A 16,381-nucleotide genomic window follows, 5' to 3' on the forward strand; every position below is an offset into this window, starting at 1 on the left:
AAATTCTGTCACATGGTTCCATGGAGATCCACAGGGTACTGGTTTTACACATATTCTTTTGGCAATATTTGAACAGGTACTGACGTTATCCGCAAAAGTTGTTTTAAAGTGATCAATTTGACCCCGGATTACGGTAACCATGACGCTGGATATAGAGCATTAATTTCATTTTATAGTATATTATATGACATGCGATATAAAGTTGTTTTGTCATATAGGTTCCATTAAAGTAGGTTTAAAGTCGAAAGTGGCGCTACTATTGTTGATTTAAAGCAAGCTTTACTGTGGCGATTGCTAAAGCATATAAAATGCTTGTACCCTATAGCTAATGCAATGAAATAGTAAGGAATGCATGCTTAGGGCATCATGCCAACAAAAGAAAAAAAGTATTTTTTTTCATTTTTCTGTCTATTTTTATCTTCTCATACCTGTTCCGATACTCTCACATTGATGTTTTTTATTCTATTTCGGGAATTGAACCTAGACTGCTGAAACTGAACTGCGATGAAACTCGGACGTGCTAACGCTGGGCTACGACTACCATGTATTTTGCACCTGGAAAAATGTGCAACACAAAGTAACGTATACTCAGCTCGTGCTTTATTGAGTTGTGTTTTCAGCAACTCTCAAAAGTTGTGCTAGGGTCCGAATGCCATAAGTTTTCTTACTCTCCCAAATCCATTCGAAAACAAGCGACTACAGAACCGATTGATTCCACAAACGAAGATAATATAAAGATATAAATTAGTCTGTGTTGATTCTGTTCTTATTGTTTTCATACGTGCTCACTTCTACCATTTCTTTTATGAAATCGAGGCGCTATGTTAAAAAAGGAAACCAATATCTCAACCCCACATAATTTTTGTTCCCTTAGCATCTGATTGTATTCAAATCCCAAGCAGAAACCAAACAAACCATGCGCAATATAAATTTTCAAACAGCAACATCTGAGCATAATAATCCAAGTTCTACGCAGCAATCCATGAAAATATGGGTTTGTTTTTCTTTTCTTTTGAATGGTTGTGTTTCTAAAAAATGTTTTACTGATTTTTTTTCGAACTGAGGTTTTTTTCTGTTTACAACGGTGAAAGCATTAGTAAAGGCATATATAAAGTAATAAATCCTTGCATTATTGATTGCTATAAAGCTTTTAACATGGTAATGCAATGAAGCATTAAACAACGTCGCTGTAGAACTATACCGAACTGTCAAAATCCTATAATGCTTCAACGCATTCATAATGTAGAGTAAACGCTTTATTACTTGACAGGTGTAGGATAAAAGTTATCTCGCATTAGCTAAACTATAATACGATTGAATTAATGTAATGATATAATGCTTGTGGTTACTTGGGAAACCTTTATCGACTAATAATTTCTAACTGAGCTCAACCTAATTCGAATTCAAGTGATTTTACTTGAAAAGATAAAAACGTCAAAAGATTACTAAACTTCTAAAATTTTAACTCTGAAAAACGTAAAACGTTACAGAATTCCTTTAGGGATTTCTGCAGGATTTTCTCCAAGACTTCTTCCAAGAGTTCATCCAAGAATTTCTCCAGGAACTACTCCTAAAATTCTGTTAAGAATTCCTCCAAAAATATCATCATGAATTCCTTCTAAAGATTCTTCAAAAAATCCTCCAGGTCCTCTAAGACTTGTGCTATGAATTCCTCTGAAAATCCGTCCAGAAATTACTTCAAAAATTCTTTCAAGTATTCCTACAGGAACTCTTATACGAATTTCTCCAATACTTCTGTCAAAAATTCCGCCAAGAATCCCTCCAAGAATTTTGCCGGGGATCCCTTTATAAACTCCTCTGGGGATTTTTCAATAAACATCTTCGGGAATTCTGCCAGGATATCCTTCAGAAATTCCTCCAGAAATACCTACAGGAATCCCCCCAAGAATTCCTCCAGCAATTCCTTCGGGAAAGCCTCCAAACAAGGATGGAAATCTAGTGATCATGATAAGATCACGAATGTGTCGCGGTTGTAGCGCATCGTGCGATCATAGCAACCACGATAGAACGTTGTCGTCAAGCATTATAACAAACCACACTCCGCGAAAATTGAATCGCGAGGCATGTGCGTCCTTGATGCGATCGTTATCATGTAGTCGAAATGATAAATACCGTTAATCATTCACTTTTTGTGCATTCTTGTTGCTCTAATAGGGTATCTGGGGAGCAGGCCGTTAGGCCGAAAGCCGTTAGGCTGAATGCCGTTAGGCCGAGTTGACCCTTGGTAGTCTTAGGCTACTCTATCAGCTACAACTTTGCCGAAGACCACATTCAAATCGGACGTCTCATTAATTAATTATAGATTTTCATCCAACTGGCGAAACTTTAACAGTGATCGTTCAACTACCCAGCAGGCAACATTGCTGCACATGGCGCCAAAGATAGCACACACAAATCATGGCTACTATGTTTCAAGGCAAATTGCAGTGATGCGCATCGAATAATGTAACCATCATGATCAAAGATTTTCATTCTGGACAAAAACCAATAACTAATTAATAAGGCGTCCGATTTCAATGTGGTCTTCGGCAAAGTTGTAGCTGATAGAGTAGCCTAGGATTACCAAGGGTCAACTAACACTCTAGGGCACTTGGAGAAATGTTACGGTCAATTGAATGAAAAACGCCTTTTTCCCATAGTAATTCCCATACAAACTTTGAAGGGTTTGTGCACTCTCAATTTTCGACCAAATCAGCTCAATTTTTGGGAGAAGACTTAGAATCTGGTTACGAATCGAATACGCGGTGTGGAGCAAAAACGATTTTTTGAACCACGCTAATGGGTAGTCAATACACATGATCATAAATGGCATGAGTCTGGGACATTTCGAAGTGACATTTCAATAACTGAACATTTGTTGCGACGGTCAAAGACGCTATTTTGAACTTCTATATTTGTTTTCAACGAATAATAAATATTTTACAAATTGAATGTGGGCCGAATATTGAGGACATTTTTTCACTAAGTACCCAAATCTTGGCCCATCAGTAAAGTGACGTCAACAACATTGCTTGCGTACCAAAAAGAACGAACACGAAGAAAGATTTTGTGTGTGGTGACTTTAAAAACATAACACAAAATAGGGTTGCGTTGTTTTCGTTACTTAATTAAGAAAGAACTTTAATTTAAGAGATTTAGTTAAAGTTTTTTGAAAATTTGGCTCCGAAAATGTAATTTAAAAGTAAGATTGGTGAGCAAACAGAGATAATACTTCAGCAGAAATATAAAAAAAGAGATATGTAATAAGTTGTTCTAGTGCATGGAAAGCAATAAACCAACGTTGTATCCACTAATAGGCCAATTTTTGTACCATAGACCAACGTTGCATACCATCGCATCGAATCTTTTCAACTTAATTAAGTAACTTCTTGAATATTTACGTTTGTTAACTTCCCATTTGTAAAACATGCACTGCCTAGAGTGCGTATTGGGGTCAACATATTATTTCTAGTACTATTAATTCATGAGTTATGGTCAAGGCGGCTTGCAAATTATGCCAAGGAATGGTATATATACCCTATCAAGATATGCCAATGAATGCATTGTTTTCAATCATGAATTCTGTTTATTGGTCCGTAAGTGGTTTAAATCGTGATGAATAAAATTGATCGCGAGTTGTAACATGATCCGATAAGGTGTGATTCCATGATACAGCGTGCATCAGATGCTTTGATTGCCTGTGATCCCATGATACAAGTTCGGGGCGAGGGTGTCGGCATCATGCTATTGCAAGAGAAAAGGCAATCTTGGCTTGCTCCTCCAGGAATTCCTCCAGGAATTCCTACAAGACATCCGCCAAGAATTCTTGCAACAAGCTCTTCCGGAATTCCCTTTCAAGAATTTCTTCAGGAATACTTCCAAGATTTCTTCCAAGTATTCCACCAAGTATCTCTTTAGGAATTTCTCCGGGAATCCCTTGAAAAATTCTTTCAGGATTTTTTCCAAAAAATCCTACAAGAATACTTGCAGAAAGAAATTTCTGAAGGAAATGTGGAAAGAATTTCTGGAGTACTTTCTGGAAGAATTCATGTAGTAATTTGTGAAGGAATTTTTGAAGAATTTCCTGTAGGAATTCATGAAGTAATTGCTGGAGGAATTCCTAAAATATTTCCTGGTGGAATTCCTAGAATAATTCCTGGATGAATTCCCAGACAACCAGAAATCGCATAAGGCTGACACAAATTTTGATTTTCTCTTATGGTAATCACCCCCCCCCACGGAAAATTCGGATTTTGACATTTTAAGGGGGGACACAAATAAATTTATTAAGAAATTTAATTTTTTTTTTAGTGAAATTAGAGTTGTCTAGCAAATTTCTTAACAAATCCGATGAATTTGACGATTTTGCCTAATTGTTTGGGTAATTGTTCATCAAATACATTTATTATTATCATCCCCCCCCCCCCCTTGACAAGGCAACCAGCAAACTTTTGCTAATCGCACAGGTATAATTTGCTCGGTGCAAGATTAAAAGTTCAAATATTTCATTAATGTAATAGCAACGTTTACCGCAAATAAAACTGGAATTGGCTACGAAAATACAATAAAAGTATTGAAGAAATCATCTATTTATCTCCATGCCAGGCTGAATCCAGCCCAACAACAACGTGATGCGGATTTTTGCGTCCACGCTGCCAATCATAATTTACTGCTAAATAGATTAAGGTTTTATCGCGCCCGCACAACACAGACACCGGAGTCGTGTTTGTTTATTGAACTTTGATTCGACCAAATTGAACTTTCATTTTTCACCTCGCACTGATTGTCCCGCCGTCGTCGGTTGCCGCTGAGCTGCTATAGCGCCATATCTCCTGAAGCTGAATCGTCTGTTGTGTGCCTTTCCCCTCAAATTTCTATGGCTGGGCTGCTGGCTACGACCCGTCTAGCCAATAGCAATTACAGAGCAACATGTCTGCCAATAATGGAAGCTTTTCTCCGTCTCCGCCCGCCTCCGTTCGTTTTTTTTTGCTATTGCGAAGGAGGTAACAGTAGCACTAAAAATATTCAAGAAACCGTTTTTCTTGATTAAGCAATCCAATCAAAATTAATAAAAAAATGCTGAAAAGTCATTTGGGCAATAATTTTTTAAAAGGGCGTAACTGGTTTTTTGAATAACGCTTTTTTCCAGAGCTGGTGATCGTATTCCATCTTTCTCACAAAATGTTTCACCCCTATCGAAAATAGGAGTATGTATTTTCCATAATCCACAATATATTTTTTTATTTGAATATGTTTCTATCAGTTAGTGCCATTTGTATGTGCATAGATTCTTGACCACTACTGTACCGTGTGGTACCAACGATCGGAAGTATAGTATGCGTTAGGAATCAATTCAAATCCAGTCAGGGGGACTGACTAAGCTTGATGCAGTTTCCGTTGTTATCCCATTCCTGCGAAGCCTCTCCCCCGTCATCATTGAGGTCGACTTTATCCGTGAAAAACATAATAGATGTACTTGAACTTAACGGGTTGCGACCCGAATGATCTTTATTGTTCTACAGCAAAAGATAAATGTTACTAGCTCAATGGCACTAATACCCGTATTTATTACGTAGGATGGAAGGCGCGCGCTGCTGGTCCATATTAAATCTATGACTTTGCGGCCCTATAGGTCGCGTCCCACTTTCGTCGTCGCCATCGTCGACTCGTCCAGCAACGCTAAGGCTAAAACTCCTTTCACTCTCCTCGCTGCATTCCATTCATTGTAGGTATGCCTATTGCCTATTTGTCGTCGGGGACGAGTTCCCGCGCAGATTTGCCGCTCCAAAGCCGCCGATCACGCTGATAGTTTTTGGATTTGCGATACTGATCATCGGTACCGTGGAGCCAATCGAGCAGACCCCAACCGCCGTAGCATTGGGTGAACCTGGTGGGACAATTGGAAGAAGGGTTACTTTAGTCATGTGGTGGGTGAAAAGATAAACCGTACTTTAAAGCGTGAGAAATAATACATAGCAATTTTTGCTATGAAGATTTTTATCGTAAACAAATAAATTGTAGCATAAATCATAACAATTTGTGTCAAATTAGATCATTAGTCATTTAATATCTGGACGCATTGTTTAATTTAGCGCAACGCTCCTCTAGTGGTCGGATATGAAAAATTTTGTTGTTTTGGAATGCTGCCTGCTTCAGTGCTGATAATTTCGTCACGATTCGTTTTGTTTCGAATAAGTTACATGTGATGAATGCTGCGAACCTAAAATTAGTTTTGGACACTTAGGGAACGTCCATAAATCACGTCACGCTAGAGGGGGTAGAGGGGGGGTTCGGCCAAACGTGACGGCCCATACAAAAATTTCTGAGGTCCCATACTGAAAGTGTGATATAGGGGGGAGGGGGGAGGGGGGGTTGAAAATGGTCGATTCTCGCGTGACGTAATTTGTGGACGTTACATAAAAAATCTGAAGTGATCAGGTTTAAAAATGGCGAAATCGTTGAATCGAGCCAAATCGACCGTGGGCAGCGTTCTCAAACGTTTTCATCAGGGGCATACTATCGATCGTAATAAAAAAAAACGATCGGTAGGATCAAAACAAGCGTCGTAGTGAAAGTAAGGATCGGAAGTTGCATTTGAAGGTGTTAAGAACATTTAGAACAAATCCTGGGCAGTTACATAATGATGTCGTCAAAAAAGTAATGCCAGCCAAAGTACCGTCATGAGAATTCATCTACGAGAAAGATTCTGATCTTTTCGGGTCAGTAAGAAGCCCGACAGGATATTAAAGCAGACCCTAGTGACCAAAACACGTGCCCGGAACTTGTATGACGAGGTTCTGACAAAGTACGAAGGATGCATTTTCAGGGAGGATGAAACTTGCGTAAAAATGGACTAGGGTCAGCTTTCCGGACAAAACTTCTTTTAAGCAACAGGTCGGGGTGATATCTCTAGCAAGTTTGAATTTGTTTACGCCGATGAATTTGCAAGAAAACTTCTGATTTGGCAAGGTTTCCACAGCTGTGTAAAAAATGTTTCGTATTTTTAAAAATTTTAAAATTTGTAAAGGAAAATTCGAGGGAAAATTTTCCTACCACATTATCGATGTGGATAGACATTGTATTGGCTTTGGACAAGATCTGGATTGACTTTTGACTGGATTTGGATTAAATTTGGTGCATTTTTGGACTGTACAATTATTTGGATGGCAAGATTTGTGCAATTAAAGACTTGCGGAACACGAGCTGAGTGTAGTTCGTGAGAACCTTTGAATTTTAATGAATGGTGTGGAGAACTTGTACCTGTTGGGAGACAGTTGTAAGCTTCGTAACCGTGCGTTTATAGGCGCATGTCGTTTAGGCGTTTCTAAAGTCTCGAAATGTGGGTTTGATTCCCGTTTCAGCCAGTGAAACCTTTGCGTAAAACGGAAAATTCTCGACAGGAACTCTTGGCGTTTCGTGCGTTGTCCGCTGCATTATGTTAAAGATCGATCAGACTGTGTGAAACGGTGTTGTTTGAGTTCAACTGCCGGATTATCAAAACACCAGGCAGTGTGAAGTCCTAATAAGTTATTAAAAGGATTTTTGTCGGTTGAAAGAGAGAGTTATTGTCTTAGTGAAAAAAGAGAGTCGATCCTCTCAACAAAAAATAGATTTGAATTGATTTTCGATAGGACTTGGATAAGAATGGAAATGTGTTTGAATTGGATTTAGATTGGATTTATATTAAATTTGAATTTGATTGGATTCGGAATAGATATGGATTCGGGTTGAATAGAATAGGTCTTGGATTGCGTGGTATTGTACATGAAATAATTAACAAAGAGTTAAGTATTAAACAATTATCGGATTGTTATTTTGTTGGACATTAGGAAAGTTACTATAGGGCAGTGCATGAAATTATCCCCTTCTCTTTCACTCTTGCAGGAATTTTGTAAACAACAAGGCCACGAAACGTCAAAATCCCATACAAAATCAAAATAATGCAGTGCCCTATACGCATTGGAACCTATGCGTATGTCCACAAGTGAGATCTCTGTCAGGCTGCTCCCTTCAACGATCGGCCTACTAAGTTGTTCGGAATCACCACCGATTGATTTTTTCACTGTATTTGAACTTGAGTAGTATTGAGATGAGATTCCCAACTACCAAAAGTAGCTGCGTAACAGTTTATGGAGCTAAAGCTTGAATACCACAATAGATTAAAATATTGGTTTCAGTTGGATTGGATTTGAACGGTATTTCGAATAGATTTGGTTTGGATTTGCATGAGATTTCGGATTGGATATGGATTTGAATTTTGGATTTAGAATTATACTTGGGTTGGGCTTTCTATTTTGATTTGGATTGGGTTTGGATTAGATTTGGATTAGATTCAGATTGGATTTAGATTTTGACTTGATTTGGTTTGGAATGAATTTGTATAGGATTAAGACTGAATTTGAATTGAATTGAGATTGGATTAGATTTGGATTGGATTGGAATTGGATTTCGTTAGAATTAGAATTCGAACAGGAATTGGATTGGATTTGGATAATATTTGTATAAGAGTTGGATAGAATTAGCTTTGAATTTGAATTGGACTTGGATTGGATTTGGAATGGATTTGGATTGGATTTGGATTGGATTTGGATTGGATTTGGATTGGATTTGGATTGGATTTGGATTGGATTTGGATTGGATTTGGATTGGATTTGGATTGGATTTGGATTGGATTTGGATTGGATTTGGATTGGATTTGGATTGGATTTGGATTGGATTTGGATTGGATTTGGATTGGATTTAGATTGGATTTAGATTGGATTTGGATTGGATTTGAATTGCATTTGGATCAGATTTAAATTGAAATAAAATTCGAATCGAGTTGCTTTAGGATTTGAATTTGGTAAGCTTCGTGGCCAGCGGTGTTAGTCGTCTTGGTGTTTCGCAAGCCTCGGAGTGTGGGTTCGATTCCCGGCCCAGCGGGTCTTTTTTTTCACTTTTCGTCAAACGGAAAATTCTGGGTGTTTCGTGTGTTGTTCTTTGTCTTATGTTTGTTATCGTTCAGTCTGTGCAACCTCTAATTGTGTCTCTTTTTAAATTGAGATTGGATTTGGACTGGATATACTTTGGATTTCGGATGGAACTTGGATTGGACTTAGATTGGATTTTATTAGGACTTGGATTGGAGTGGAATCAGATATGAATTGGATTTCGATTGAAGTATAATTAAAATTGGATTAGATTTGAAATGGATTTAGATTGGATTTGGATTGGATTTGAATCCATTAAAATTTAAGTTTCATAGATTTTGTATGTGTTGTTTAAAATACGATTGGTGAAATAAGTGGTATTTATAGAATTCTTTTGTTTTCTGACCAAGTTTGTTTGATTTTCGAAAGGCCCACAAGACTTTGAGAAATGCTTGTTTTGTGCTTTATTATCTTTTAGATTATTTACTCTTGGTATTAGTCAGCATTTTGGAATTTGTATCGCTTAGTCTAACTTTGAGAGGTTATACAGGGTGTTAGGTTCCTGAGTGCAAACTTTTTAAAGGGTGATAGAGGACTATAAATGGTGAAAAAAATTGTTCTACGCATATGGTCAAATCTCAACCGTTACGTAGTTATTGAACTCCCCATGTTTTTGACTCTTATTGCCTTAACTGGCTATAACTTGAAAATGGTCAAACTTATCGAAGTGTTTTTGCCCTAATTCAAAAGATTATTGAATTTTCTATCAAATGGCATCTTTGAACCGATTGGTTTAGTTAAATAACTAAGTTTTCTAGAGCAAATAGCTTAAAAGTTGTGTGTTTTAATTAGTTTTTGTCAATTATCTTTGAAAAATGCGTAATAATTTAAAATTCTTTCTTTGGCAAAGTTGTGGCCCTTTTTCCACTCTACAATTCGTTCTTTGATATCAAACTTCTATCTCTTATCGTTTTCAGGCAATTTCGATTTTAACATCGCATTTCAGATCATAAATTAGCAACTGTCATGGAAAGCACTTTTTTGCGCATTGTGCCGCACATTTAAATCAAAATTGCAAGAAAACGATAAGAGCTAGAAGTTTGGTGTCAAAGAACGAATTGTAGATTGTAATAGGGGCCACAACTTTGCCAAAGAAAGAATTTTAATTTATTACGCATGTTTCAAAGATAATTGACAAAAACCAATAAAAATACACTATTTTTAGCTATTTTGCGCTAGAAAACTTAGCTATTTAACTAAACCAATCGATTCAAAGATGCCATTTGATAGAAAATTCAATAATCTTTCGAATAAGGGTAAAAAAACTTCGACAAGTTTAACTATTTTCAAGTTATTGCCAGTTAAGGCAATAAGAGTCAAAAACATGGGAAGTTCAATAACTACGTAACGGTTGAGATTTGACCATATGCGTAGAACAATTTTTTTCACCATTTATGGTCCTCTATCACCCTTTAAAAAGTTTGCACTCAGGAACCTAACACCCTGTATAGTAACTTGTCAAACAGTGCACAATAGGTCCAGAGCCGTGTTTACGAAGACAAAAATGTTTGTGCCTAAACTATAAGTTTTAGATACATAGTGTCTTTGGGAATCATTCTTCTTATTTTTCGACCTTTTTTCTCATTATTGTGAAATTAGGGTGGTCCCTCTAGTTTTGCGGATCCAAACATCTGCTTTTTAATAGTTTTATGTACGTTCACAAAATGTTCTACAAAGTTGTAAAAGAACTAATTTGGAGCAAGTTTGCCGAAGAAACCATTATTCTATCTCTTATGGTTCCTAACTTATATTTTTTTAACAGATTCATGTTAGGGTGATCCATGAATTTTAGTTTTCCTGAAATAACTTTTAGTTTGTTCGTTTCTCGTAAATACTTTGTCCCGAGCACTTTTAGAACTATCAACGACGCATATTTTTTCCAAAGAGCTCAAAGTTCTAACTCTCATAGTTAAAAAGATACATATTGGCGTTTTTCTTCGAAAAATCACTTTTTTTCAAAATGTCATATCTCAAAAAGGAGCAAATGGATTTTCAATCTCCCGGTTGTATTGGAAAGATCGTACTCTGTTCTATTTATGGTGAAAAAACTGTAGGTACCTTTTTTGTTAAAAGTTTTTTATTGAATTTTGAAAATACGATTTTTTTTAGTTGTAACTTTGAAAATCGATGAGATACAAACTTGGCGTCTTCGACAAAATTGTGAGTTTTTGTTCCACATATTTTGGCTCTGGGGGGGGGGGGGGGGGGGGGAGGTTAAACCCTAAAACCCACTCCCCCCCCCCGTGGCTACGCCAGTGGCCGCAGCGCATGTCAGATGCCGAATCTACCACTCGACCGGCGTCGGGGGCTCTTCACTCACATTCTCTTTCGCTCTTCTCTTTCTCAAGCGAATGACAGTTAGGTTCGTTCATTTAAAATGTCTACACAAATTGAAATATTGTTCATTCGCAGAACGCAGCCCAAAACAAGCCGATTAAATGAAATGAGCATAATCTTCAAATCGGTTATCATTTTGTTGTATTGTATAACGTCCCTTACCACAAGCTGTGGACGAAAAACGAGGTTTTACAAGCAGGAATGCCTGAAAAACTATGTTCTTTCTTTCATTATAGCTCACAATGGACCTATAAATTTTGACCTAATTTGACAAGCTGCCCTTACAGTGGAGAATTACAGTGGTATCGAGGCAACGGGGTGGATTTCATGAAAACGGACATCAATTTCCCAAATTGCACTCAGTTCCTCCCAATTGAGAAATTTTAGGCAATTGTCAAGCAAAAATTGAAGAAGAGTGAAGAAGAGTGTAGAGGTGGTTCGGGATGCGACGGTTATGGAGGAAGAAATGGTAGGGAAGTAGAACCATCTCGGCAGGGGTCCTATTTTGGGCACTTTTATGCTATAACTCAGCCAATTTTGAATCAATTGACACAACTTTTGAAACGTGGTGAGATACGTATAGTATCTAGCCGTGTACAAAATTTTAAGTCAATTGGTTTGGAATTGACTGAGTTATAGCGCAGAGTGCCCAAAATACCAGCCACTGCCCAAGTGGCTCGCTACCCTATCACTTTGAAAAAAAAAATACTTGGAGAATTGTAAGCGGAAATACCATTTGGGAGTCTAAGAAATATGTCCTGTTAGGATTTCTGTGGCATGCTATGCTTCGAGAAAGAAGGAAATGCTCAATTTCCTGTAACAATTATTCTTGCAATACCTGGAAAATTTACTGTTACAATTTAAAAGACAGACACGGACACGTTCAATGCTTCCAGTGAGCTTTTTCGCTCTTTGAAGGAAGCACGACACTAGACAACGGACTAACATGCAACGCCTAGTGGCACAGCTGAAAACTTTTCCTGACAGCTGTGGCGGGTATCGAACCCGCGGTTCTGAGCACGTTGCGACTAAGAACTTGGTGACACTAGCCTCACGGCCATATCAAGTATCTCCTAGAGAAATTTTCAACTAACCTGGGAGCGGTCGCGTCGTGTACTGAGTGCACACACCATGAAAAAAGCACGTTCGTTGTACACAGCGTGAGCGTGGTTTCAATGAGGGTGGCCGAAGACGCGACTGCTCGAAGGTTATTAAAAAAGAAACGTTCAGAGAATCCCAGAAAGTTTTATAGTGAAATTTTTTACCCCATAACGTAGGGAATTTACAGTATAATTCTTGGCTGTTTGATAATATTTGTAAATATTCGAAGTTATTCCAAGAGAAATTACTAGAGAAATCCAAGCAGGAAATATCATACGAAAAAATGGTGGAAACCGTTTAAGGATTCGTGAAATAACCCAAGCAACGCACATGTTGTATAAAAGTTATGGCAGCGTAAGTTTTGTTTGTATAAAAGTTTATTTGACATTATGTCAACACAATGTTAGAATTACGTCAAATTAACTTCTGTACAACCTAAACTTGCGCAGTCGTAACTCTTATATTTGTGTCAGGTATTCTTCTACTTATAATTGTTCCGAAGAGATTTAAAGGTAATCCTCCAGGAATGTCTTCAGAAAATTCTCGTTTGATTTCTTACAAGAATTTCTCCAGATTTCTACAGGAACTCGACTAGGGATTTCTTATAGAATTCTTTGGAAAATACTTTAGAAATTTATTTAGAAATTCTTCCAGGGATTCGTTCAGAAATGTCTCCAGAGACTTCTTCAGTATTCCAGTATTTTCTTTGGATTTCTATGGGGTTTTCTATGCATTCGTATGCATATCAAGGTATTTCAGTGGATTCCAGGTGGTTGCAGGTGGCTTCAGTCGACTTAAAGGGAAACCTACAGGGGTTTCATGGGTTTCAATGAGTTTCAAGGCATTTCAATTGAAACCCCCAAGGGACCTTCAGTAGGTTTTAAAGGAAAACTGTGGTTTACTGCAAGGGATGCGCTGAAAAAAATATCAAAAGAAATATAGATATTTCCATGATGCTTTTTAATACAGGCTGTGCAAGCACTAGAATAGATCGTGGTTTGCTGCAGGGATTTCAGTCTACGGGCTTCCGTAGGTTTTAGAGGACGCACTCGGGGATCTCGGGAGGTTTTTCTGAACAACTTTCGAGGGACATTATGGAAAATTTGAGGTAGATCTCATAGGGGTTTCGAAGTGTTCCGTGACGTTTCAGATTTTAAACTTCTATGTAGCCTCTTGAAACTTCTTGTAATCCTAACACTCAACTTTCAATGCGGTTCAAGAATTTTAAAGTGCTTCATAGCAATAATTGCTCGACCATAAATAGTTGCATGGGACTGTATGAACATAAAATTTGTCCGTAGTGCTTCAAGTTATCACGAGTTATGCTTGTAGATCCAATAACCAGTTCTCAAAGGGGGTTTTGGATACCTTTATAGACTGCCTTTCGCTTCAAACCCGCCTTAAGTGCTTTCCAATTGCACCATACGCCTCTTAATGAACGATTTCTTCCAAAATGGAGCCTCCGAAGGCTACAAAAATTCACTATTTATCGACTGAAATTCACTGGACGCTCTTTCTATGTCATAGGGCGGGGGTACATGAATTGAAAATGGCATAAGTTAATACAGGACATAAAAAGGGACTTATGTGTGCGTAAATTAAGTTATTACTTCAAATTAGAAAACTTATTCCGCGTAAACAGTCTTTACCTCTGGATTTTTTTGTCTTTATTAGAGAGACTTTCAGCCTTGGCTGGTTCATACCTCAGGATGTTCGGGATAGGGCCATAAGAAATGTGCAAGAAGTTTTAGGGGAGTGTAAGAAGAGGGGGTGCAAGGCTTTTCAGGGAAATTCAAATGCAGAGGAGGGGGGGGGGGGGCTGGGGGTGGCGTCCGCCAGGGGGATTCAGGAAAGTTTCAGAGAATTTAAAGGAGTCTCAAGAGCATTTCATGGCATCTCAAAAAGAGACAGACGGTTTCACGGAGTTTCAAAGACATTTGAAGGGATTTCGAGGGCCTCTAAAACCCTCTGAAGTCTTCTAAAAAGCCCCTGAAATTCTGTTAAACACCTTTCAGAACCCCTGGAAACCCCATATTTTCCATGGTTTTTCAGATTCCTAGGTCCTAGGTGTGTTACAGGGTGTTTTGGGTAGTTTTAGGAAGCTTATCAGGATTTTTGGGCGATTTTAAGTGACTTCTATAGAGGCATTTCCGGGATTTTCAGAGGGTTTCAGAGGCGCTAAAGAGGCTTTAAGTTGCTTTCAAGGACATTCGGGGCTCCAGAAATGTTTTGCAAGGCCCCTGAAACCCTCTGAAATCTGTCTTATTTCTCCTGTAATGCCCTTGAAACTCCCTGAAACTCCAATAAACCCCAGTAACGTTCTCGAAAACCCTTGAAAACTCCTCAACAAAAGTGCTTCCTCGAACCCCTTAAAACTCCTTGAAACTTTCCTGGAAATCCCTAGAAAAACTTCTGAAACCGCTTCAAACCCTCTGTAAGGCCAAACCCGCTGTTTTTGAACTCCCCCCCCCCCCCTTGTTCCGTTATCCTAGTAACTGTTATTAGTACACTTTCTTATGTACAATATAGGTACTGAATAGCTAAAAAATGAATATAAAAAGTTTTTTACCTAAAAAGCCCCGCATAAAAAAGAATTAAGTGGATTTCTGGTATCAGGATACTAGCTTTCTCAGTCTATAGGGTCAATGAGTGACCTCTAGCTACCCCTTTGGATAAGGCTTTGGATCTAAAATCCGGAGAGAATCGTCTCCCATTCCGGGCAGAGCAATGGCAGGCAAAAGAAGCCCTTCAATTAATAAATGTCGAATTGCTCAAAGAACACTGAGTTGAAGAGAGGCTGGTCAAGTTCTAGGGGGAACGTAGAGCCACATAGAAGAAGAAGAAAGTCAATGTAATATTAATAGCTTGTTTTGAATTACCCGACGTTTCGGCCGATATTATTTGGTCTTTATCAAGGGTCTTTGAGAAGTTTTTCCCTTTCATAATACGGATAATCCAAAACTAAACATTAGATTGACGAATGTTAATTTCTTGATTTTGCTTTGGCTGACCAAGCCATGTGGGAAATTACACTGTTGAAAATGCTTTGACATCCATGTGCACAACAGAACATGTGCTCGATGAACAAATTGAGATTTGAATTATGAAAAGAAATCCACGTAATTCGGTGAGATTCGAACTCACGACTCCCAATTCGCTAGACGGGACGCTTCTATTCCTTCAAGCTATGGAGTCATTCGACTCCGACTTCGTCGCCAGTAGGCCTAGAACTGAACTCGATTCCACAGTCCACGGAGATAGTCGAGTGACTCCGTAGCTTGAAGAAATAGAAGCGCCCGTCTAGCGAATTGGGAGTCGTGAGTTCGAGTCTCACCGAATTACGTGGATTTCTTTTCATAATTCAAATCTCAATTTGTTCATCGAGCACATGTTCTGTTGTGCACATGGATGTCAAAGCATTTTCAACAGTGTATTAGATTGACCCTAGACCGCGAAAGGTAGAATTTTTTTTTTTTTTACTTATTCGTTTATTTAGAAGGCTCGGGCGCCACAAGGGCATAACGGAGCCGACATCATTTGTACTCTTTTTTACATAACTTATTCAAAATTACAATCATTAACAATATCTTAGTAGTTACAATCAATCATGATAAATTTCAATTTCATCCACAGAGACCGCATATGCTGCTGCTATCCGCACCTTGTCCTCATCAATTATCTGTTGACGCTTAATTCCATCGGCAATCCATTCATATGCAGGGACACGCACTCTCCTCTTCACACGAGTGAAGCTACGAAGCGTGCTAGTATCGCTGTCGCTTGCAGAAGTGTTGTTCGCGTTCGTAATAACAGGCGTGTGTTTACCGTGTTTACTGACGGCTGAAACAACAGACCGGTGTTGCTTCACCTCATTCTTCATTGCCTTCTTTTTAGATTTTTTATTACACTGTACAATCCACTGCTCGGACTCCTCTACAATTTCTGTAGCAGTCGAGGTAGCAGTGGTCTCTTCT

General features: G+C 38.3%; 2 protein-coding genes across 3 annotated transcripts in view; one reads left to right on the plus strand and one right to left on the minus strand.

Annotated features, from left to right (window-relative positions):
- LOC109422641 (signal peptide peptidase-like 3) overlaps nt 1-16,381 on the plus strand; it is a 271,923-nt gene that overhangs the window by 73,508 nt on the left and 182,034 nt on the right. The gene's annotated exons all lie outside the window — the stretch shown is intronic.
- LOC115257037 (fatty acid hydroxylase domain-containing protein 2-like) overlaps nt 5,472-16,381 on the minus strand; it is a 47,513-nt gene continuing 36,603 nt past the window's right edge. For both annotated transcript variants that reach the window (XM_062859981.1, XM_062859982.1), the window contains exon 4: nt 5,472-5,887. In XM_062859981.1, the coding sequence (XP_062715965.1) occupies nt 5,743-5,887 (145 nt within the window). In that variant the 3' untranslated portion in view covers nt 5,472-5,742. The remainder of the gene's footprint in view (nt 5,888-16,381) is intronic.

This window comes from Aedes albopictus, chromosome 3 (genome assembly GCF_035046485.1).
Source record: "Aedes albopictus strain Foshan chromosome 3, AalbF5, whole genome shotgun sequence".
NCBI classification, from domain to species: domain Eukaryota; kingdom Metazoa; phylum Arthropoda; class Insecta; order Diptera; family Culicidae; genus Aedes; species Aedes albopictus.